Here is a 25140-nt window from a genome sequence, read left to right as displayed (position 1 = left end):
GTTGAGGGGCAGGAAAGAGCAGAGAATCACCCTTCAGCAGTTATTTACATGTGAAATACTCAATACAAAATGAGAGTTTGTCCTCTTGTGCAATATTTTCTGGTGCCATTTTGAAATGAAAATCAATAATAATTTTCCAAGCTGAGAAAATTTATGCTTCTATGAGAAGCTGGCCTTGTAAATTTGTACTGTTTAGCACCTATATGGAGAAGCATCCATAAAATATTTTCTGTGCAAAACAGAGATTTTTCTATTTTCCTTAGTTGTTTTCTCTTTATTACTTGTGTTATCTTCTTGCCATTAGATTTCTTGGAGCTCTGATTCAGGGTGAAATTGATCTGTTGCTTCCTGAAAGAAGATTACTTAGTATGGAGATGGTAAGGCAACTTTGGTGAAATAAATTTGTTGTAAACCAGAAGGATATGATAAGTTTCAATTTCACATTGTAAGGAGTGCCATGTTAATTCAAGGTAAAAAGTGGCACAAAAATCCACTCTGTGAATTAGGAGCTGTGGATGCTGCTGAGCCGTGCAGGCTAATGCAGTCATGGCAGCAGACGGGACAGAGCCTCACTCCAGCACTGACTCCAGCTTCCCCTGCAGTCTGGGATGGGAGTGGCTTAAATTTGCATAGACTGCAATGATATAGGTCTACAATATGAGGCCTTTGGCACCTTGGTCCTGCTTCAGAGTAGTTTATTGTTGAGGGAAACTCTATAGCTGATGAGGATTTTTCTGTCTTTCAAGCGAGACCTTAAAGTGAGGTCTGTAAGGGCACGTTTTGTGTAGATGACTGGAGTGTTGTTTGCAAGTAGTTGTTGACTTGTGCTTTCAGAGAGGGCAGTATGTGTATTGTGCACAGCCTGTGTGACTACTGAAATCGTACATTTGAGTCACAAATGTGCTCCCAATTTCACTGCCCACACATTTTCCACTTCTTCACACACAGAACTGCAATAGGCAGGGCTGGTTTAGGAGGCTTTTTGGGACCTTAGCAGATCGGTGTTCCCCAGTGATGCTGAGAAGTGAAAGAAACTGTACCAACTGGGAGCCAAATAGCAGCAATGGTGAGATGCTGCAACTCAGGAAGGTTCATATTATCATACATTATTTCCAGTTTGTTTAAACAAATTGATCATTTATTTCCTGTTTCTTTAACAATTACAGGTTGCTGTAATTGTTAAAGAAACAGGAAATAAATAATCCATTCCTCCCTTACAAGCACTTTAGAGATGAGCTGTGCAGAATGGTGGAGTGGGAAGGGAGATAAGGCTGCTCCACACTGTGCACCCGAGCTGGATGTGGGTTACTCCCTTTCAGGTGTGTGGTCTAAGCTTCAGGTGATGGGAGTGGTTCCATAGTTTTTGAAGTTTTACTTTTTCTTCTTTTTTCATCTTCCTCCTGGCGTATCACAGGCCTTTCCCATGAGCAGTGTCAGTAGTAAAAAATTGAGCAGATGTCTCACTGTTCACAGGGGCTGTTCCCACTTTGCTACCACAGTATTACATACACTGGGTCACCAAGATTTCTTTTTGCGTGTTCCCCTCTCTCTCTGAGCTACAGCTAAACAGTTTGTTCATTTAAAAACCACTATCAACCCCCCAAACCCACCAAAGATTACCCTCACAAAGCCCCTGCAAGTTCACTTCCAAATTTGAAGCTGCTCTTTTTTTCCAATCCTGTGATTTTATGCTCAACTTTGTTGAGTCTTTGCAGGCTTTGTGTCACTTGCAGTATCCTAGAAGGTGGATTACTGTAAGGTAAGAATAGACTCTTAGAGGCTTCCCGTGTGACCATCCAAGTTGAAAGTCCTTTTAACAAACTTAATTAGTTAACGACTTAAAAAAAAGGAAACTTTCAAACCATTTTGGCTTTAATAGCAGGAAAAAACCCCAATAAAACAGATACCCAGAAAAAATGAAAGCAGCAAGTTCTCTTATTACTAAAAAGTATAAAATGTTAACAGAAAAGGTATTTTTAAGTAACATTTATGAGTGTTATACACATGAACATTGAACACATATTCTCTTAATCTAGTAAGGAAATAAAACATCCATTTGCATTTTACTTTTGCACATAGCTTTATAAAGGTAATATATGTATCTTTTTGTATGCTGAGCCATTGCTTTGTCTCTGTCTCAGCCTGTTCAGGGTGTATGAATATTGACTAACGAACACCCTATGGTGTATTATTGCTTACTTGAAGCATAATACTGCATGACCTTGTTTTTTCTCTTAATTATATTTTTCCCTTGTAGGAAAGTAAGTTTACTCACTCTGATTCATGCCAAACCGCATAATTTGGAAAAGAATATTGTGGCTCTACTTGGAAAGTACTAATTGGGCTCCAGCCATCACTGGGAAAGCTGTATAGTCTTTTATTATTTGAACTGGCCAAATGCCCTTTGTTACCACATTAACAGTCTCCCTATGGTGCATGTAACTTTGATATTATTTCCACTTTTAAGCTAAATTTGACCAGATGAAAGACACAAACCCTCCAATTTTGAAATAAAAAAAATAACATGTTTTGTTAATCCTGTACTTCAGAAGGAAAGTCTGTGAAAACGATAACCTTTGTCTGCTGGCCAAAGTTTTTGTTCAGTAAACCCATCCTGCCAGCTGCTCTCATTGGCAAGAGGAAAGATAATATTTTGGTATCTTTAATATCTCCATTTTGAGACGAAGTTCCGCTTGTGCCATCATTTAAATCATGCATGTTAACGTCGGTCTGGCAAACAACGCCGCGCCTTGTAAAAAGACCTCAGTTTGGATGGTATCACTGCAGTGCTGCAATAAAGCTGATCCAGACTGCCACATGCAGCTTCAGTCACTCACTGCCTGTGGACTCTCGCAGGCGCTCTGCACTGGGCTGCTCAAGAACTGCTTTCAAAGGCCTAAAGAGGACACTGAAAGAGATGTAAAAGTGCATTTTAGTCCGATGTCACCAGGAGCTAAAGGCGGAAAACACCTCAGAAGTCTGGGCTTTCACTCATGGATCCTCATCTCTTGAAGCAGACTGGACAAGGATCAGCTTGGTGACTGAGATCCAGTCCCTAGCAAATGAGGAGGGATAGCCAGACAGAAACACTGGCACTTCTAAGAGACACACAGTGGTCACCTAAAGCTCTAGGCCTAGGCAGATACACTTTCCACAGTGGGAATATCTGAATCAACATGTGCATAGGGAATGCTCTCTCTCCAGATCCATCTTTGACTGCAAGTTCTAATTTCTACTGGAACATAAAGGGTGTCCTCATCATGTTTAAGGACATTTAAGAATGTCTTTCTCAGTTTACAGGTAACCCGAAGCCAGGGTGGTTACAGGCATATTGGATCCCTTACCTTGGCAGAGGATAATTTCTGCACATGTTTCAGGACAGCTCAGCACTAAAGACTTATAAGGGGAGAAAAAAAAAATTATCCTGCAAAATTTTGCCTGAATCCCTTGAAGGTTTCAAAGATTTCTCAAAGTCCTCAATGAGCACTAGCGAATTGATTGGGATAAAAGTAGGTCTCAAGTCTTTTCCTGATTAGACATAAGGCCTCTTTCACTAATATTAAGCATGAGGAAAGATAAGAACATTTAAGACAGTAATGCACAAATGAATGAAATTCTTGTTTTAAGTGTTTCTTAAAACAAGAATTTCATTCATTTGTGCATTATTGTAAGTATACTACTGTCTTAAAAGCTCTCAGAAAAAATGGTGCTTGCGACAGTGCAACCTTGCACAATCTGAAACAGAACTGGGCCCTCCCTAAACCTTACTGGCTCCTTTATAGCCTTCTACTTGTATTTGACAGTGCAGGGCACATTCCAAAGAAAATGAGGATAGTTCCTGTGTCCTGCTTACCTACTGCTTTTGTAACATCTTGATGTAAAAGTTAATAGCAAAATAGATAGTGCATTTTGTTAGCAGGGCCCAGCCCAACAACCACGCTAATGATAGTGCAATTATACCTGGGATGCAAGTTTTCATTTAAGTACATTTCCCCTGGCATCTCCAGTATGTGATTCTTGGGGGGAAAAAAAAGTTTTCAAGTTTTAATTTCCTCCAGAAGCATAAAAATCAGTCAATACCTTTTCCTCTCCTTCAGGTTAGCTTTCATCACTGCAGATACAGCTACAAATACTTATTTGAAGTTTTCTTGCTTGCTGAACTGCCAGAGCCTTTCAGGGTACATTTCAGGTAAGGTAAATCCATCAATCAAATGCAAAAGCACTAGGGAAACATACTTTAAAATGACAAATACTTTTTGGTAGCACTCTCTCAGATTACTTCCCCAAATTTGGGTTTTTGCAGTCAGCATGCCTCACGCTCCAGCCTGCCCGCTGCCCATATGCCTCTCTGTTATTATTAATGTGTGCTGCAGTTCCACAAAGGTGTTCTGGGTGGAACTTGGCCCAGAGACCTTGGTTGGAGGAAAACTGTAAACCCTGGCCTCTCTGGAAGGGCAGTGTTCCCACACTGCTGCTCCAAAGCCTGCAGTGGGTGGCTGAGCACCCCAACGCCGGGGCAGCTGCCGGGACACGGTCAGGAAACTCGCCAGGCTCGGCCCTGCAGGTTGAGTTACTGGCACTGGCCAGCTGCTCCTTGTGTGGCAGAACTGCACACCTTCCTCTTGCCTTACAAATACAGGTGTTGTCAACGATGCAATCAAGCCAATAAATAAAGGGTAGTGCATTGAGAGAAAAAGAAACATCTTCCATTTTTAAACTTCGTTCGGAACAACTTGAAAAAGGTAGGGGGTCACATCATCTTAAATGAAAGGAAAAGTAATTGGGGAAAAAAGAATCCACAGCCACAGTACATGAAGCAGACCATGAAAGCAATCTGACCTGTCATTTGAATCCTTCTGTATCAAAGAACTATGTTAACAATAACTGTAATGAAATTAGACTTATTATGCATGCATAAGCAATAAACCCCCCCCAGAAAATCTACTGTGGTAGCACTTGAGGTTAACAAAAAGAAAGTGGAAGCTTGTAAAAGATGTATCAAAAGTGACAAGCCCAAGAGGAAGATACCTCCCAGCACCTGGAGGTCTCAGAGTTAGCACTTCAGAAAAAGCTGCTGTGGTTACAGAGGTAGTTTATTACCAAAGATTACATCCCTTACAAAGTTTAGGTGAAAATAAGACATAAACTAGAAAGTGACCATAGGCTGAGAAAGGCATTGGCAGGCATCAAAAACTTGTAGTTAATACTTTCCTGTAGCAAGCAAGACACCTGTCAAAGAATGCTGCAGTAGATTGCTAAGATATAAAAGAGCATACAGGAGAGAGAAGGTTGTGCCAATGAGCTGCAGGAATTGTTTGCATCCCTGTTTGCTATAAACTCAAGGAGGCTCCCTTGGGGCTCCCTTGAAAATTATATATCAGTTTGTTTTTAGGAAAGAGAAAATAGAAGAGATAGAAAACCAAGAAATAGAAGTTGTAACAATTTCAAAGGATAACAAAATCTAGGATTAGTGTGCATAGCAAAGAGGAGACAAAGAGGTGAACTCTCTAAAATCATGAGTAACAATGATGGGTCTAATAGGGAATGGAAGTTTTTTGTAGCATAGGAGGCAGCAAACAAGGATGCATCAAATCATTATCTGTTTGAAAGCCAAGGAAACCAAAAGAATTTCTTCATACAGCAGGGTGGTAACTTTGAACCTCCTTGCCACAAAAGGCTGTGGTTATAGAATTTGACATGAGTTAAAGATCTCCTGGACAAATTCATCCATCGGAACTTATTAAACAGAAAGGCTCTACCTCCGACTTCGAAAGTCAGACTGCTAGAAGTTCAGAATATAAGGCAGGTAGCTATTACTACATGATTGTTACAATGATCTTTAGTAACCACCCTCTGTTTTGACCATCACTTTTGGAGCCAGAATACTAGGCTAGATGGATCTTTTCCAGCCTGAGCTGGAAAATGATTAAATATATAACATTCTTTCATATTTTTTCTGTAAAAGAAATCCTCATAGTATGAGCTACTCAGGATTCACCCACTCCTGCAGATCTGTAACAAGTCACAGCAGCTGAGAACCTGCCCAGAACACAACATGTTGGCTGACACAGCAGAATTGGAAATCCAGCCTCACAAAACAGTTTTCAGTGAGCTCATTGCACAAAAGACTGTCAATTGACTATTTACTGAGCTGCCCATGCACCAACCTCCACCAAAAGGGAAAGAGAAAAGAGAAACAATGGTAGAGTCTGCAGTCTGCAGTCCCCCTTTCCTGCAGCCCTTTGCTCACAGGGGGTTTTCTAGGATTTACATAATACAGTGATGAAGTGAGGCCAGGAAGCTGTGGGACCTTCAGCTTTCATTATCATGGATCGTTTTCAGCAGAAGGCTCGGCTGAAACATTCTGTTCCCTCTTCCCCAAGAAAATATCCCTGATAGTACATGCTTCTTCTACAATACTTCACAGTGAAGTCTCTGAGACTTACATAGCTCACCCCTAGTTGTCCCACCTAAACTTTCTTTCACTCCAACTTCTAGGTCAAATAACTGCATCAAGTAATTTCAATAATAAATAGTTCATAGGAAACACTTTGAAAAAAATGCAAATTTTTTTTTGCACTTTCAACCACTGAAGCAGAACTGCAATCATTTAGTAAACACCATAACTTGAAGTTAACCAGTAATTTTTTTTCAGCACATACATGGAGAGAGAATTTTTCTGTTGAAATGCAATTCCCTAATGACCCATAGTTAACGTACTAAGTTGTTTTCTATATAACCTTGAGAAAAATACAAAAGGTATTCCATTATTGTATGATATATGTAAACAGGCAAAAGTTTCCTGTTGTTTTAAGGAATGACTTCTGTAAGCAGCTATCTATAGTACATCTAAATTAAATAGCCATATTAGAAGGAAGAGAAGCCGTTTTGTATCCAGTCATTAAACAGAATCAGGAACAGTTGCTAAAATAATGTATCCCCATTATTCATTGCTATTATGCTTCACTTGTAGGAATAGATACCCGATAAGAATTGTACCAGAACTAAAGATGCTAATGAATGATTAAAGGCTAGGGAGCAGATGTGAAGGGCAAGTAGAACAGGAATACCTCATTCCTTTTTTTTTCTGAGAACACTTATGTGTTCTCCTTCATTTTCTTCTGCTGAGCTTTGCTTTCTGATATCCACCATATCATGGGCTGAACTAGGACTGGATTTGGACTCTTTCCAATCTTGTGGAGTCTTTCTTAAACTGTGACAAAATAATAAAAAACTTGAAAAATTTTATTAACTAATAATAATAATATTAATGTCAAAAATGTCAATAGAAATATTTCATTTAGGTGATCTTCAAAACATTTCAACTGTACTTATGTCTTATAACTGAAACCCATTTTACAGAGAAACAATATCTTTTAATTTGATGTGTCAAAATCTTGTTTTACAAAAGCTAATTTTTCATGGCCTTGAAATCTGATTTGACCTTTTTCTGACAAAGTTTTGGCTAAGACAAATGGAGGCATTTTTGGATGAAACTCATTTTGACAAAAAGCTCCAAGCTAGGTTTGCTGTCCATGATAGTCTGTACAAATATCACAGGAAACCTCTGGTATATGCAAAGGCTTAATCAGCTGGAACTTGAATAACATGCAGACACGTATCTAACTGATCCCCAGCTGACTAGGAAATCTGTGTCCCATATGCTGTTTAAAAAGGGAGGTCATAAAATTTAATTAGACAGGAGAAAGAACTGGAGCTTGGTTTCCTGGGATGTTTATTTGTTTGTTTTTAAAATCACCATTCTTTTTTTTTTTTTTTTACTTTATATGCCTATTCAACCCCCATATTTTCACCTAATCCACAGATTGCTCTCCTGCTCACAAGGTTTGTACCCTGCACTACCTAAATTCACTGAGAATTTGATTTGCATCCCAAGAACTCAGGTCACAGAGAAACCACCTTGAGAACCCAGGAGATGAGTAAACCCATTATTTTCACACATGCTAGCCTGCCTGGGAAATTAGCACACAGTCATTAATACCACAAATGAATACTTCACCAAATCAGTGTCTTTCAGTCATAGCTGTCAGCAGACTTCTCATTTTCTTTTTCTTCCTGGTTAAAGGACACAGTTTTAGGTACAAAATCAAAGCTCCCTAACTCCTCATAGGTAAATTTGCACAAATCTCTTGTAAAAAGCTCACAAACCTCCTGAATCCATGGACTACATGTGGAAAGCAGCACCAGTACCACAAATTTGTTTCCACACAGAAACTCCTCACAGTGCACAAAGACTGTGAAGTACCTTTACACTGCATTCAAAAAATCCATCCATTTCAAGTTCAGCTACTGGTTACAAACACAGAAACACAGTGTTTCTAAGTGACTGGTCCGAGTGACAATGGGAGATCTTTGGTTTACGGTTAGAAAGCTGATTGATTACGTAGTCCCATAGTCCTGCGTTTTCTGATTTCAGTTTAGGGGATTTTACCCAACCACTTTGAGAAATTTTTCCTCTTGTTCAATAAAGAATTGTGCTGGTGGTGCAAAACAGAAATGTTGTTACATTTCTTGGGCATAATGAAGTGCTCATGGCACCAGCAGAGACTTTGATTTTATACTTAATCCTTATTAAGGCTTGGTTACCTTTTAGGGTGGTAGGAAAGCAAGCAAAGAGCCTGATGTGCTCTGCCAGAGCAGCCTTATCAAGGCCTGCAGCGGCAGTCCAGGGGATTACCAGCTGCAGCTGCCTGCCCTCGGCAGGGCGGGATGCCAGCCCTCAGCTGCTCCCCTTGCTCTCCTGACTGCAGAGCATGTACAAACACAGTTGGGTCTCCTTATGACATCTGCACTTAAAAAGCAAGAGGAAAATGCAGGGCCTGGAAAAGACCGTCTCCTGATGGCAGTGCACAAACAGTTAGCTGTCCTCCAGCAAATCTAACCCCAGCCATCCCTACACTGAAACAGGAGTGAGAGTCAGTTCAGGCTAAAAATAATCAGATCTTTTTTGGGAGTGTGGCAGGGCAGGATCCAGGTTCTTGGCCCCATAAACAATTTTAGAAGAGCTAAAGGAGGGCATAGGCTGGGAATGAGCAGCTGGGGGCTGTTAAGATGTCATTGTCAGTGAATGGCACCGCTTTCCTGAATTTTCACTATAACAGAGCTTGAGTGTTCAGATAATCAGCCACGACATCTGAGATGTGGGAGCAGATGGGCCAATACCTGCTTAGAGTGCTCTAGTCTGAGTCACTGAAAAGGACATCTGCCTCTGCTCTCAGGCCGGGTGCCTCAGCAACCCTGCTGCAGCTGGGCAGCGTCTTCTGTCTGTTTGTGAGAGGGTATTTCTCAGAAGCCTGTACTCTTATTGCTATTTTGAATGAATTTTCACAAGGCAGCCAAAACCCCTCCTGCTGCTAAAATGTACTGAATATTGAGCCCTTGTTGCAACACAGGAAGGTACCACAGCTCCCTAGAGAAACAGCTGCAAGAATATTTTTAAGATGCCAAACCCAGCAACCTTATTCCTTAGCCTTGTTCAACAAAATAATAGTATCTGAAATTTTTTACTCTCAGGCACACAAGTTTTTGAAATTTCAGTCTTCAGAATGAAAATTTGGCACAGTTAGTGACATCTGAAATATTTGAAGACAAATATTGGACACCTGTGGCTACATTATCCTTAAATCTAAAACCTTGCACTGTCTCTTTCCTTGTATCAAGTTCCAGGCCCACCATGTTTTTGTCAGTAACACTCAGGACAGCATACAACACCAGAAGCATATAGAAATGACTGATATGAAAAGGCTGAATAAAAGGCACTAAAAAACTAAACCAGAAATAAATCATTGCTTAAGAATTATTGTTTTATTTGCTTGTCATTAGACATCTGTTCACAGGCACTGCAAAGGTTCCACTTTGTGCCTGGGCTTAATAGTGTCAACTTTGCAGGGATGCCTTCTTCTTCCTCATTGTTTTCACTTGGTTTCTAGGGCAAACAAAACCTTTTTCTTTCTTCTTTTTTTTTTTTTTTAGCCCTTTAATAAATTAAAGCTGTTACAGAGTTAGAAGTAAATAACTGCAGAGTATGGAAATTTCTATCCAGCAAGCCTCAGAACATAAGATCATTATACACACCATATCAAACTCTTTTTTTGCTTCCTTTGTGCCCTCCCTCCCCTCCAGCCTGGTAATCCCCAGAACTCTGTGGTGACTGAGTAGAATTTGAGGTCAAGTTTTGTCCTGAAAAAATGTGGAGCTAGCCCTCCTCTTCCTCCCCTCTCCCTGTCATCTGCTGACATTTCCAGATGACAGTGTACTGAATCCGAACTGTTTCTTTTGCTGGGAATGCCATCTGTGAGGTGGCAGCTGGGGTGGGAGGGAAGGCACATAGCAAATGAACAGTGATAAATATAGACAGTAGACTAAATTAGGGGAAGTTCCACTTCTTTTCAGTGTTATGGACTTTTGCATGCTTCCATTAAGTGGATACAGCTTCTTTTTAACTGGTGTTTGAACAGTTGGATTGCTTAGCAAGAGAGCAAAGTCAGAACATTGGAACAAAGATGTCAAACAAGCCAGTCTGGGCAAAATGCTAAGACTACTGAAATTTCCTAAGTCATTCATGGTTCCTCTCCATTTCTATCACATTACACTATCCTGGAACTAGCAAGGGGGCAGAAAAAGAAGATAAGTGTGCCTATTGTCAAAAGGAATATGTCATAAATCATCCAAAATGAAAAATCAGTGAAGATCTGAAAGGAATAGATCTTGTAGAGCAGAGGTAAAATCAATGTCCAGAACACTGACAACTGAACATGAATTCCACCAAAAAAAAAAAAAAAAGCTGGCATAACATTTTAATTTCTCATTTTAATACTCAAAAGGACCACTTACATTTGAATCATCTTTTCCCCTACATTACAGAAAGAATAATTCAATAATTTAAACCTCATCTTAAGACATCTCATAAATAAGATGATGTCAGAGAAAATTCTAGAGATTGAAATTTGAAATTTTATTCATCTTTCTTCACTAGAAGATTGCTAACAGCATCTTGTCTACACAGAAACACAGAAGGCTAAGGTGGGAAGGGACCTCTGGAGATTTTCAGGTCCAACCCCTCTCAAAGCAGGGTCCAAAAGGTAGTAGGTTGCTCAGGGTTGTATTTTGAACTATTGCCAAAGACACAGACTTCACTTCTCTCTGATTCAGTGTTTGATTACCCTCACAGGACAAAATTTTCTTCTTCTGTTTAATAGAATTCTCTCTGTTTCAATTTGTACCCACTGCCTCCTACCCTTCCCTGGATACGAGTAAGAAGGGAATAGTTCAGTCTTCTCTGCACCATTCTGTATTTATATACATGGATAAGATCCCACCCAAGCCATCTCTTCTAAAGGATAACATATTAATAGATATTAGTAAAACATTAATAAAATATGTAAATATATATGTTTACTTTGGAATCACTTCAAGAATATCTGCCCTGGTTTATTTATGGTTTTCACACTGAATTCAGCTTCCAAGATATCTTTTAGGCAAGTGCCATTGTTGTTAGGAGTTTCATGAAATGGAGGAGACTTTATTTAAGCAATGTTGTATTCTTTCAAATTATAACTATGTAAGTGATTTGGTAAGACATTCTTCTCTTCCTTTCAGTGTTCAATAGAACAGACACACATTTCAACTTTTTTAATCTCACTCCTGGGGTTTTCCTAAAGTTCATTAATTTTAAGAGCATACAATCATAAGAAGTGAGCTCGATCCTTGAGCAAGCCTACAGCTGCACTACACTCGAAGGAACTAAACCACACAGAAGCCTTTCAGTGCATTTTGATTTATGGGAGTTGGATTCATATCCCAAATTTACTTGATTTACCTTAACTTTCCTGGTTGACTTTATTTAGCATTGTCTGGAAGCAAAGGTTGCATGTTCAGGGCTGCAGTTCTCCATACACAGGACTTAAAGGGAAGGAAAGCACGTGTCATACCAGCAAACAGACTTAGCTGATACTGGCTCACTTCAGCGAAATCTGTGTAATCAAAAGTGTAAAACTACATACACATGTCAGTTGTAATAAGCTTGTCACTCTATCCTTATGTCAGATTTCCTAAAATTAGTCCTCTGTGTCAGTAATATTTACCTGTTGTGCAAGATAAGACTTTTCTGTTATGATAATGCACAGACATCTTATAGCTTCATTTAGGCATCAAATCTTTTAAAGCTGATAGCCCATGCTGATAAAGAGGTTTCTGAACAGGCAGCATGAAGTTCATATCACCAGGAGTACATATCTCATCTGGGTGTGGAAAACCGCACAGTAGGTACCTGTACAGGTTGCACTTCCATGTTTCCCCTTCAGGTGACATGCCAGCTCCCTCCTCCTGCTGGTAGAGCTGACCCCCCTTTATCCTTGCACCACTTTTGACACTCACCACTGAGAGACATTTCTGCATGGTTGCCCACCAAAAAACCCACAAAGTCTCTCTTTGCTGGGTCAGATTCCTGATGCCTTAGCACACTGAAACACTTCAGTGACCAGGGTCAGTCAGCACCCAGCCAAGCCACAGTGTCAAGAGCTGACTGTCTTTGCACTCTGAATGACACTCCTGGAATTTTCCAAGGGTATTGGGAAAGTGAGCAGGAAGTGTCCTGGCTTAAAAATGGGTCCCCAGTGCTCAGAGAGCCAGCTGAAACCAGGGGACAATGTGCTACCAAATGAGCTAATTACAAGCATGAGTCAATTTATAAACACTGGTAAAGTGTTTGCGCAAAGGATCTATTTATTTGAAATATAGGCCACAGATAGATTTTCATGTAAGTTTTGGAGGCTAATTTTTGAAAGCAAATCATACTTCCAGAATATTCTAAACATATACTATTATGCATTACTGTCCTTTACAGTGTCCATGATGGATTGGTAAACAAAGGTGAGATAACATGCATCACATAAAAATGAAGAATAATCCACACCTCTAGTTTTCATGGGAGTTATATTACAACCATTCAGATAATTCCTGTAGGCTTACTTTCAGGTCTTGGTGGAGCAGTTTTCTTTGCCCTTTGCAGTTTACCTCAGAATCTTTCATTTTGATTTAGAACTTACAATTTTTCTCGAGGAAGAACCTGGAACCACAGATCACCTGCAATAAATTCAAAAAAGGTTTTTTACCACTTCCAGTGAGTGACTCACAGAACAGTAAATAAAGCACAAGCAAGTTATTATATCTTCAGAATATTCCATCCCATTGTTTTGCATGAAATTCTACAGAAATTCTGAAGGTGTCAAGTAAGGATCTGAATTCTATTTAAATAAAATTAACCTTACAAAACTTACTGTGTAAGTCTAATAATTTTTCAGATATCTTGAGATTTAAGACCTCTGCCCACCAAAAATATCAAATACACTCATAAAAATACAAAGTTTATTGACCCATTTAAAATTATGTATGAAAATGGAGAAACTGCATGATTGCTGATGTGTAACTAAGAGAGAAACTGGTGAGTTTGAATTTGAGTGAACTAGCTCTTATTCTTGAACGGTTCATGAAGTTCATATACTCCCAAAAATGGAGTCAACATAACACATGAGGTTCAGATTTTGATCATCCAAGGCCATTTATACCACATTGGAGACCTTCAGCACGCATTTACACAAACTCCATAGTTTCTGCAAGAAAGCAGGAGTACTATGAGTACCCTAGATTTCTTGAACTCTTTTCTGATACAAAACCTTTGGTGCTCATCAAACACTTTCCTGTACCTTGGATCTATTTATTTAAATGGCAAGTACTATATGTCTGTTTTGTTCTTGAAGAAATATTTCCCAATTCAGAAATGGAGTGATGATTGAGCTTAGTTTAATAATGAGTGGACTTGGTTAGAAAGCAACTTACTGAAATGGCCAAAAATATTTTTATTGAGGTCCCAATGGACTTTGAGCCTCCTCTCACGTAGGAACCTCTTGTGGATGGTCCTGTTTCCACCCCAACTATCCAAAGTTACTTAGTTCTAACTAAAATGCTGTATGTGGTGGATCACTGGGAGAATGACAATTTTTAAAAGGGGCAAATTGCATTTTTAGTTGTGAAGAACGAGCCTACTTTTGAACATTTTACAGGAGCAGCATAATACTGCTTCTTTCACAGCATCCCTCCCCACCAGAATTTTCTGTGCTGGAAGAAAATAAAGCAGCATTCATCCTATATTGTAGACAGAGATCTTAAAAAACCCACTGACTCAAACAAAAAAAAGCTCCACCACATCTTGTCTATACAGAAACACAGAAGGCTAAGGTGGGAACACCAAAACAAAAGCCCCAAACACCAGCCATTCTTGTTCTTGTGTGACAATATCATTTCCCAGGAAGAAAAACTTCTCAAGATTTTAACAAATACTTTGGATTCCTGGAAAATAAGGAGAGAAGCCCTCATACCTCAGAGCAGGAGTGTTGACTGCGTAGCAGTGTTCCCCAAACACTGGAGAATATTCCTTGCCACAGGGAGTAAGGAGTAGGATGACAGTCTGCTTCCCTCCTGGTAGTGGTGCTTGAGAAATGTCCATGTTTCCTGGGATGGGTTACACAGCTACATGGAAACACAGCAGCCACTGCAGACATGCAGGAAGAAAACAGTCCAGAGAAATCAAATGCCTCAGCCTGACTCTTCCTGACCTTCCTGGCTCTGACCTCTGTGTGTACAGTGAAGCCCTCACACAATTCCATGTAAAGCAGTTTTTTGTATTAAAGGAGTCCATTAGAGATGGATTTGAATGTTTGTTCAGCCTCCTGCCACCAATGTGCACTCTGATTGCCAGGCACAGAAAACATAGCTCACTTGTCTCCATTTTCTTCCTTCACGAGCCAGAAAGTTCACATGATGTGCTAGGAGTAGTTCAGAAGTGGTCAGATTAGTGAATGAATAAGTATTTAAGGGAATGAGTAAGCTGTCATTCAAAGACTGATTTTTAAAATATCCTTTCCTATTGCTTAGTAAGTTTGATCAACAGGTGCACCAGAAACCAGTTTATGCTAGAAATTACTTCCAAGCTGAAATTACCTCTTTGTCAGGGGGGAAAAGTTTACAGAGAAGAAGACAAATAGAGTGAAAGGATGGCCGTATGAGCAACAGTGGAAAAAAACCTAACACTGAAACGTAAGTGCTGTGGTTCAAATTATTTTCTCTGTTGTTCTCTTGAGAGAACATTCAATGAACCTGGGCAGAAATGCCCCTTTTTTGCCAGCTAAATGTCTTCTGAGATTTCCCTTCCAGCATGTGGAGAGGAACACATTCCTCTGAGAGGCAGTGAGAGCAGAAGTTTGGGTAGGTGCACTAAACACTGCCTGGAGGAATCTTCTCCTGACACACTGCTGAAAATTAGGACACTGTCTGGCTAAGTGAAGTACTTCACGTTGGGTGTTGCACATTCAGAAGACTCATTACCATTTTAAAAGGGAAGATAGCAGTGTTACCTGAGTATAATTTTCACAGAATCCTGGAAATTCAAATTCTTGTTTTTACACATATTCATTCATGTAAATGTGGAACCTGACCCAGAAATTTTATTCAGGTGAGTAATATGTCTTTGACTTCAATGGGATTCTAGTATATAAGAACAAAGCAATCAAGCCATGTTTTGCATTTGCAGTCACCTCCATTTATCTTTAAGGGGGACTGTTGAGTTGTAAAAATGCCCAAATCATGCCAATTTGTCCAGACGAGATATCAAATCTCCTTTTTAATATTCAGCTTCAGCAATATGGAAAGCAACACTGCCAAATACTCCATAACAATTTTACTGGGATTACTCACATTTTGATTAGAAAATTCTCATTTCACATGGGTGTTGTCACCTGCTCTGTGCTAGATACATCATCTCTGTTGTCCAATTAATTACACAAACACTCAAAAATTAATTTATGACCTGGAATGGAGTTTTGATAAACTCCTCTGAAGACATATCTGAAACACAGCCCAGCAGAATCCTGAACAGATAGAAATGATTTATGCATATACAATAGCACACACAGCCTCCAAACAAACTGAAGACCTGCCAGGAGCAGCAGTAGTTCAATATCTGGTTTGAAATTAAGAATGTAAAAGAGACCATAACTGAGGAATGAAGTGCTGAATCCTGCAGCAGGGGGAAGGTAAGGAGAATGCTAATAATTTGAGAGATTTACAGTATCCATGTACTTTCTGATGGGCAAAAGGGCAAGGAAGGGACACAGAACGATGAGGACAACAGACATGGAAAGCTTCATATCAACAGTGCTGTTCCCTTATTTAGGTAATTAATACTTGTCCTTCTGAGCCACAGGTCTAATTCATCCACCACGTGAGCTACACCTCGGTAACAAGAGTGGCCCTAACATGTCCTCTATTTTGCCTCCTGTCCTGCACAGGCTGAATGCTGTCCCCCTACCTCAGCTGCCTGTGGCTGAGCTCAGGCCAAGGCTCTCTCTCTCCCAGGGCTGAGGCTGTGGTTGTGGCTGCAAATGGCGCAAATCTGAGGCAGCAAGCAGCGCCCACAACAAGGGGTGTCCTCGTCCCTTGTTGTCACCTCCTCCCTACCAAGAGCCGAGGTCCTTAGCTGGCCCCTGGGTGAACTGGTGCAGGGAGAGAGACAGGACAAACCAACCCTCCCCAGAGAGGCAGTTCTCACTGTGGTGTTGTCTTTGTCAAGAGAGTCATTACAGAGCAGCAAGCACAAGCCATTGCTAAAAGCTCTCTGAGTGTCTTTTCACAAGTGGGATAGAAAAGTGGGAGGCTGTGGTATTGCTGCAGCAACCAAGAGACCCGAAATAACCAAGTATGGTGAGCACCATTCTGAAAACACATTCTCTTATTCCCTGAAGCAAATACATTCGGTGCCTCATACCGAAAAAGAAATAAACTAAACAAATTAAAACAGTAGGCTACGACCTGGAAAACAAAACAAGCTAAACATAAATAAATCATGGACATCTTGCAATATAGTAAAATACTTGGGCATTGTCATCTGTTGCTTATTACAATTTCATCTACATTGGAATTTTCTTTGTTTTCCTGTAACAGTGGTGTTACTGCATTATTTTAAAACTAGTCAGTAATGTCAGTAGAAGAGTCTATCTTTGCATTATTCTGGCCAATATTATATTATATTATGTAAGAAATGAGAGTTAAATCAGTTTTAATGCACCATTTTAGTAAAATGACAGCCACAGTTCTCGATTGCAATTATAGAGATAAGAACAATTTCATTGTTACTGCTTAATATTAAGAATACAAAATTAACCTTTGAGGAACAGTTCATTATGTAAGATGAACTAAAGCTATTTTTCTTTTAAATTGTATCTTGGCTTGTTTTATTTCTTAGCTTTGACTGTTTAATAAAGGCATAAAGTGTTTTACAGGTAGGGTATACAGAAACAAGCTGACTGGTTCAACATCAAATTCCTGTACAGTGATTTGAGAAAAAAATCATGAATTTTGAAGCAGCTCTGGAGGCTGAGTGTAGAGATTATTAAACATAAGTTTTATATATGCAGAAAAATTGCTTTTGCATGAATTTACTTTTAAAATGTTAATATATGCATAAGAAAATTGTGTTTCTTAATCTCTGAAGAAACACTTATCACTAGGAACCGCTTAATTCTTTTCCTGTGCTTGATTTATTAGCTTATGAAATTATGGTAATAGTTTGCATGTTAATGGTTTTGGGGCTCAAATGACCTGATTTTAATAATGAAGTAATTTATGCAGTAAATGTAATCAGCATGTATGAATCTCACTTAAAAGAACATGCCAGTGATTACCTACGCTAAAAACAAATGACAGTCAGCGTGGTATAGACTGTACGTGATGACAGGTAACTGGGATGTGTACAGCTCAGCACACCCTTTAGGCTGGCTGGCTCCTACTCTGACAAACACCACTGAGGCTGGAAACTGCAGCTCTAAGCACTGCTTACAGACCTTCCATTGCAGACTGGCTTTGACTCTCGGTCATCTTCTATGCAAAAGGCAAGGATAGGAGATGGGCATCACCTGACCTGAAGCTGGGTCCAGCAGGAATTCCTCCATGAACAGAAGAATCCTGTGGCACATGTCTGGACAAAGAGGGTTTCAGGAAGAGAGAAAGGTGTTTGTTTAGGGAAGAAGTTGTAGGTTTTATGAATTACAAGAAAAAGGAGACTTTTATTAAGGATTTGACCTGAATGGCATAGCAAAGATGCAACCCCCTGCGACATTTGGTAAGCCTATGTCAAACGGATCCATCACAAGGATTCTTTCCTAAAACATCTGTATTTACAGACCTGCTCACTGTCAGGATGTATACGAACCATGCCTCTATTCCCTTGTGTTGTTTACAGTGCTGTTCCACAACATGAGAAGAAATACCAGACTGGGCTTTGAAAAGCAAACAGCAATGCTTTCTTTGCAGTAAGGCAAGCTTGTGTTTTGATAACCTGCAATTCACTGAGATTCATTTTGGTATAAAAGATTCAAAAATATATTGCTAGCTGCCAAATATGATCTAACTGTTCAAACACACAGACAGAAGCTGAGGGAGGTCAGATTGGACATTAGCCAGAATGTATAAAATCAGTGTAAGAAACCCCATTGATTCAGCAGAGCTGGATCATTTGTTCACCAAAGAAATCTCTAAGGGCCAGAAGTCCTCACCATTTCCAAGGACCAAAACCCTACTACTACATTTAGTAATTAATAAATACTTTGCATGCAGCACCTCAGGCATAATACGAAATTATCTTCAAACACCACTTCCAGAGCTGCTCATTCTTCAAAGCAAAAAGGTGTTCTGTTCTGGAGTATGGCTAATGCTCTTTATTCCAGAATTCAGACTGTTAGCTTTATGAAATTTATGTCATATCCTAAAGGAAAAACAACCAGAAGGATAAGATACTTCAGCATTTTTAGAGTTTTATTATCTCAGTCGCAGGGCCCAAGGAAGCCCAAGGAAGGTGTGGATCATGCACCAGAAGCCCTTCCAAGCCTGTCCCTTCCCACAGACTGTGTATTCAGGCGCTGAGTGGGCCCCCCCAGAACCTCACTAAGGCAGCCATGGGAGTGGAGGCAACCACGGCCAAGGCTGCTGCCTGCACGCAGCTTCAGAGCAGGGCGAAGCTGACCCTCCGCAGCAGCGCTGGGAAGGAACCGGACACGGCCAAACGCAACCCGATAAAGGCGTCCCTGTGAGCGGCAGAGCCAGGGCCTGTTCCTCCAGCGGCAAAGTCCGCAGCTCCGAGGAGCCCCGGCTCGGCTGAACCCGCCGGTGTAATCAGAGCAAAGCTGATCAAAGGCTGCGTGTTTGCCTTAGAGGCGGATGCCGTGCGCGCTGTTGCCATGGCGCCGTGACAGCTTAATGAGCTGTCGCCTGTCACCCGAGCCGCTGTCACCGTGCCCTGCCCCCTCCCCGCCGAGAGCAGCTTGTGCAGGCCCGGGGAGAGGCTCATCCAGGAGCCCCGGCCGCTCCGAGCTGCCTGCCCCGTCCCTCTCGCAGGCCCAGACATCCTTGTCTCGCCAAACAGGATTTCTGGAGGTGAGATTTCCCCTCCTCCATTTCCCTGTGTTGTGCCTGCAGGACATTCCCCTGACATGAGGGACCTGCTGTCGGCGGCGGAGGCAGGGTCAGGAAGGCGGAAAATAAAAGGAGAAATTTCAAAGTTCAGACAGTTTTCTTGGCAGACTATGACGGCTCAAAGGGGTAAGGATCTGTCTGATGTTTACTTGGAAATCCAACAAGAATAGCTTGCCGCTGACAAGCTCGGCTCACAGACACGGGCTCAAGCCGCAGCGCCCCAGCGCTGGTTCGCGCTTCCCATGGGACACACAAGCAGACACCCGGACAGCCAGCACCTGCCTTTCAGAAGCACGGGAAAATCCCGGCCCGCTCCGTCTTCCCTGCCTGTGGGAATCTCAGCCTCCCGGGCTGGGTCAGGACGGGGGCCCTGTGGTTTCCCTGGCTGGGAGAGGAAAGGGAGCGCTGCCATAAGAGCCCTTTGCTCCCAGACAAAGGCTGGGAAGGCGGCAGCATCCCCTGCCTGCCATTCTGCCCGAGAGCTTCCCACAAGTGAAGGCGAATGGAGGCTCCCATTTGTTGAGGGAAGAGTGTGAAATCTGCAGGGAAGAGCCAGGGAACTGTAGTATCTATAGTACATCCTTGTCTGCTGTGCCTTGTGGGAGGGGAGGCACATGTAACCACGGCTGCTTAGCTACAGCATGGAAGGCTGCGAGGTTTCACACTGGCACTTAAGCTTCTAGCACTGAAACGCAGCATTTAAAAATGGACTAATTTGCTCTGGGTATAATACTGCACCCCCAGAAATTAGCTGGTTAGAAACCAGGTTTTTTATTTACTTATCTGCGTTAGAACAGAACTATGCCACATCACATGCAAAATGCTAGGTGATTTGAAGCTATCAATTTGTTCATTAGCTGGCTTAAATAACGGCACACTGTTAGCAAAACCATCTTTGTTTCATGCTAGTCTTGTTTCTTACATCGTGTTTTGATTTAATATTAGTCTTTAAATACTTCTGGGCAAGAACTTGTTTCCCGTTATACTCGTTCTACCCTTAATAAAAAAGCCTGCGTTCCAACAATGCCTGTAGTTTCTAAAATGTAATCAGCAATAATATTTATTGCTTTTTTTTGTGTGCCCATCCAGAAAAAGAAAATTGTTGCCAGAATAATGCTCAGAACAATAAGAGGATGCAAATGTGCACCCTATTCTTCCAGCTTGCATGCTTCACTCAAGAATCATGTCAGTTCATGGAGAAGCCAGTGGGAAACCTGACCAAATGAGGACTTCTGATTTGTGTCTCAGGCATATTTTTGTTGGATTTGTCACAACTAATACCCTTTTGCTTGACTCACATCCTTCACATGCTAGAAGTGTTCATAGGCCACAATGGGAAATCTACAGATTTGGTAAAAAAAGTTGCCATGATTTCAAGAATAGGTGTGAAGAACAACATATTGCAAGCTGAGAGGAGATCAAAACTATGGGATTCAATGTATTCATGATTTCAAGAAAAAAAAAAAAAAAGGAGAGAAAAAGCCCATCTTCTAGCAGCTGAATACCCTGATAATGCCAAGAAATGGTTAACCATAGGGATATCAGGTTTTGCACAGCTCTGCCTCTTTCACTCCCCACTCCCACTCCTGAATCTAACATCTCCTGCCTCCTTCAGTGCTGTTTCACGGCTCTGTGACTCCTCTCCTCCGCCTGTGACCTGCCTCTCAGAGCATCTTCCTCGGTCCCCCCTCCCCAGCGGAGCAGCCCCAGGCCAGGGTGACCTCTCCCTTGGGATCTTTTGTCTCATGGTCTCAGGCAGCGCGGAGTGACAGGGAGCAGGAGTGACAGCGAGCAGGATCCCCACCCCAGCGCCTCCCTAATCATGCAGCGCTCACACAGCTCAAACGCCTGCCTGCAGGCTTCTCTCTTTAATGTGACATTGATCATCATGACACAAAATGGTCACAGATATCACTTCCTAAAATTCAAGAATGTGACAGCTAGAGACAGAATCGCTAGTCTATGGCCTGAAGACTATACGGATTATTCAGGTCAGGATAAATCAGGATTGATATTTGCCCTACTTCCATATTCTAGCTATTAATAACCAAAAGCACGCCAGATTGTGGCTTGTTCTGTGCGACTGCACAAGGGAGCAGCGGTCCCTCCCCCACGCTCCACATACACATGCACAGACGAATATTTTTGGCTAACATTCGAAAGCCATTCGCAAACCCAGCCCCTGAGCTCGGAGTAAAGCCCCAAGCACATGGAGGCCCTCCTTCACCAGGCAAGAAAGGAAAGCCAAAGCAGGCTGAAAAAAGATACGGGAGATCTCTCCTGGTCTACTGCCCCAGAAATCCTGAAGAATGCAAGCTGCTGCTCTCCGCCGTTTTCTTCAAGGCACAGCAAAATTCAGTGAGTCAGGGCTCACCCCTTTTCCAAGTACACAGCCACAAAATGAATATCCTCTTGGGAGGGTAGAGAAGCTACCTAGGAAGGCACAGCCACACTGTTCCTGGTAAGATTTCTCTCCATCACACCCATGCAGGATTTCAGTTGGAAGAAGCAGCACTTCCTCCCCAATACTGAAAAAGAGAGACCATACAGCTACAGAAGTAAATTAAGTTGCACCTTCCCCAGCTTTAAAATAGCGAGTGAATTATCCTCCATACTGAGTCAGCAGTCACCTTTTAGGAAGATGCTAGGCAGAGATTGCCTCTGCCAAGTGTCTCTTTGCAGAATACAAGCTTTTGTGAGCTTCCTTTAAAATTTTGGAAGATCAAGCCTGAGAAGCCTGAAGCTCTGTTACTTTTAAAATAGTCTTTCAAAAGCCAGCTTTTGCTTTTGATTGCAAAGGGGAAAATAGAGATATTTTTCAGACCACTGACATGGAAGAAAAACTTCCCTGGCAGCTGAGACAACTTCCCTCAATAGGATCCCTCTGCTCTTGGGAGTTGGAAAGCTATTCTCTGCCATCCCTTTTGGGGCACTTATGCAATCTGCTCTAGCAACTGGTGCCAGTTCAGTTCAGCTACAGACCAGACTCTCTGGACTGTCTAAATGCTATTCCCAGGATCTGCCTAGGAATAAAACCTTTATACTTCTCTCAACCACTGTATTCATGGTCTGTTACTGTAAACCATTATGGCTAGTCCCAGTCCATAAAATGCCGCTGGTTCCCATCATTTTAATTCCAAAAAGATAGCTCATAAGAGCAGCAGCTGCAGCACCCAGCAATCAGGCAGCACTAGATGGACTGTCTTCTGTCTGCATTTCTAGACACTACTCCATATTTTATTTATCAGCTAAAAGCCAAGCAAAGTAATAATAGCAAGAGTAGGTGGAGTGCCAAGAGCAGCACACAAGCCTCAGCAACACTCATTTTCCCTCTCTGCTTCTCTCCTGCTCTTGACTCTGATCTTAGTTAACACAAGGCCTCAGTGACTGCTGTTCATAATCCGTGCATTTTTGGTCCTCTGCTGAGTAGCGTGCTCGTATTTCTGTGCCGTTTCAAACAGGCTCATCCTGCATCCTGCTTAGCCTGCTTAATAACTAGATTTGCTAGATCTCTATGCATTATTTGGCAGAGAGCATAATAAGCAGTTGCCAAGTCCTATCTTGGGTTACTCTTCCAGAAGTTCTTTAAGCTGGGGAAATAAGTGTCCTTCTCTTTATTTCAGTAAGAAAACTTTTTTTTTCTGCTTCCTTTGATTCTAATCATAATATTATCCTGGACAGAGACATCTTCAAATAAATACTGGTCAGAGGTTTCCTGAGGACCTGAACAGAGAAATGTTAATAAAATAGAAAGCACACTCTAGTGTTCCCTCTCCATCATATTGTTCAGCTGAAGCAACTGTATTTTTGCTTATGAAGGTACAAGTTGGTCCAAGTACTCCACAGCAGTCCAGTAATCTGGATGTGCTAATAATTGTTCAGTCACTTACTGATTGACACAGGTATCTCTGTTTCCAGGAGTATTGGAGCTTCCCCACTGAAAACAAGAAGAAAAATTTCCAGGCTTGTTACATTAAAAGGTCAGCAAGGAAATGAGAGACAACTTGGAGAAAGAAGAAAAAATGTGTATATAACACTCCCATAATACAAACAAAATTTTAAATAGACTTTTAAAGATACAGGTAAATGGAAAAAATTGTTAATATTTCCTTCTCTTTTCATCCCTGCTAACAGAAAAAACAACAATCTGGGTCACTGCCCTTTCTAAATTCAGGGAGTCAAACATATCATTAAGGACAGCAGAGGGAACAACCCCTCAGAGGAAGCACAGAGAAAAGGCAATAGAGAGCTCAGGGAAGTAGGTGGAGTCCAGAGGTTTTGAATTGAGCAGAGACAGAAGATGAGAGAGAAGTTTCTCTTCTTATTGCTTGTCCCTATCAGTCAAAATCTGAAGCAGGAGATCTGATGCACCTTTCCTTCATGGCTCAATAGCTATGATAGAATATGGCCCTCCTTTTCAGACTTAAGCTATGTGGTAAGAATGACTGCTGGGTTGACAGCTGGGACTGTTTGTAACATGGAAAAAAATACTTTGGGGAGAGAATAAGGAAAAATGGGATTATGTCCACTTAGAGATGGAGATATGGGAGAAGCTTACTCTTGAACTATAGTCAGCTTCTATTTACTGTAGATGTTTATTGGTGTATTGGATCCTACATTACAATTAGCAGTTGAAGCATCAAATGATGAAAGTTTTATTTCATTTGCAAATATATATATATATATATATGTATACATACAAACACAAGATGATGTCTCATCAATTCAAAATATAAGGGCTTAACAAACTGTGCAATTACACAGTTCCTGCATATATTCTGCCATTTTTCGTATAGTATTCAGACTTGGTGGACCATGCTATCAACAGCTTTTCGTTATTTAAATATTTAAGCAGCTAATTATCATATTTCTGCACTATAGAACTATGAAATTTCATACACTCATATAAACGGTAGGAATATAAAATTGACATTGTATGAGAGGACCTTTTGTTCAAATACAAGATTGGCTTTGTGGATAACAAAAGCATATATAAAATATGTTTTTCTATAGTAATTACTTATTATTCTTATTCTCTGTATCTTAGAACATGTGCTAATATTTAGGGAGGCCTGCTGGAGCTCTTACAGTTATTTTTTCCTACTTGACATTACCAGTGCTATTTTCCTTTATGCATCCTTCAGAGAAGCACTTGTCCAAGAAAAACCTTTCTTCCTAAGGGAAATTCCCTTGCAGAATACTGTCAGCAAGAGCTGATACCAGGCAAACAGGAGGAAGCCACATCAGAGTCAGCTTCCCAAACAAATCTAAACTCACCCTCCTCTGCTTGGTGAGGCAGCAGCTCTAAGTTCCAGAGCTGTGAACAAGCAATGCAAACATATTCACACATTTCCTGGGAGGCTACTGGGAGACAAACAACTTTGCAGCAACACGCTATGGACTTACACACATATTTATGACACTAATATTGAAACAACAGGCTGCTTCTTTCACATGTCTGTGCAGCCTGTGCACAACGGGAGCTTCTTTCTGTTCAGTGTCTGTGGGAGCTGCTTCTTGATCCAAAAAAAGAGAAGCCATGGCCTGTCCCTCTTTCTTCTCTCGCATGAGTATTTGAGATTTACATGGTTTTGTTTG

At 41.1% G+C, this 25140-nt stretch overlaps 1 protein-coding gene across 3 annotated transcripts in view; it reads right to left on the bottom strand.

The window, feature by feature from the left end:
* Positions 1 to 1850: 1850 nt before the first annotated feature.
* The window catches only part of LOC134553672 (uncharacterized), a 79194-nt gene continuing 55904 nt past the window's right edge, over positions 1851 to 25140 (bottom strand). Inside the window, exons 6-8 of one of the 3 annotated variants that reach the window (XM_063403626.1) lie at positions 14397 to 14569; positions 12991 to 13104; positions 1851 to 2908 (exon numbers count right to left, since the gene is read on the bottom strand). In XM_063403626.1, coding sequence (XP_063259696.1) covers positions 13057 to 13104; positions 14397 to 14569 — 221 coding nt within the window. In that variant the 3' untranslated portion in view covers positions 1851 to 2908; positions 12991 to 13056. Of the gene's footprint in view, positions 13105 to 14396; positions 14570 to 25140 lie in introns of all 3 variants that reach the window. The other 2 variants (XR_010081135.1, XM_063403635.1) reach the window with 2 other exon arrangements.

The sequence above is a fragment of the Prinia subflava genome, chromosome 1, assembly GCF_021018805.1.
Source record: "Prinia subflava isolate CZ2003 ecotype Zambia chromosome 1, Cam_Psub_1.2, whole genome shotgun sequence".
Classification (NCBI taxonomy): Eukaryota; Metazoa; Chordata; class Aves; order Passeriformes; family Cisticolidae; genus Prinia; species Prinia subflava.
The sequence above is the reverse complement of the archived record's forward strand: the minus strand, read 5'-3'. Positions and strand labels throughout refer to the sequence as shown.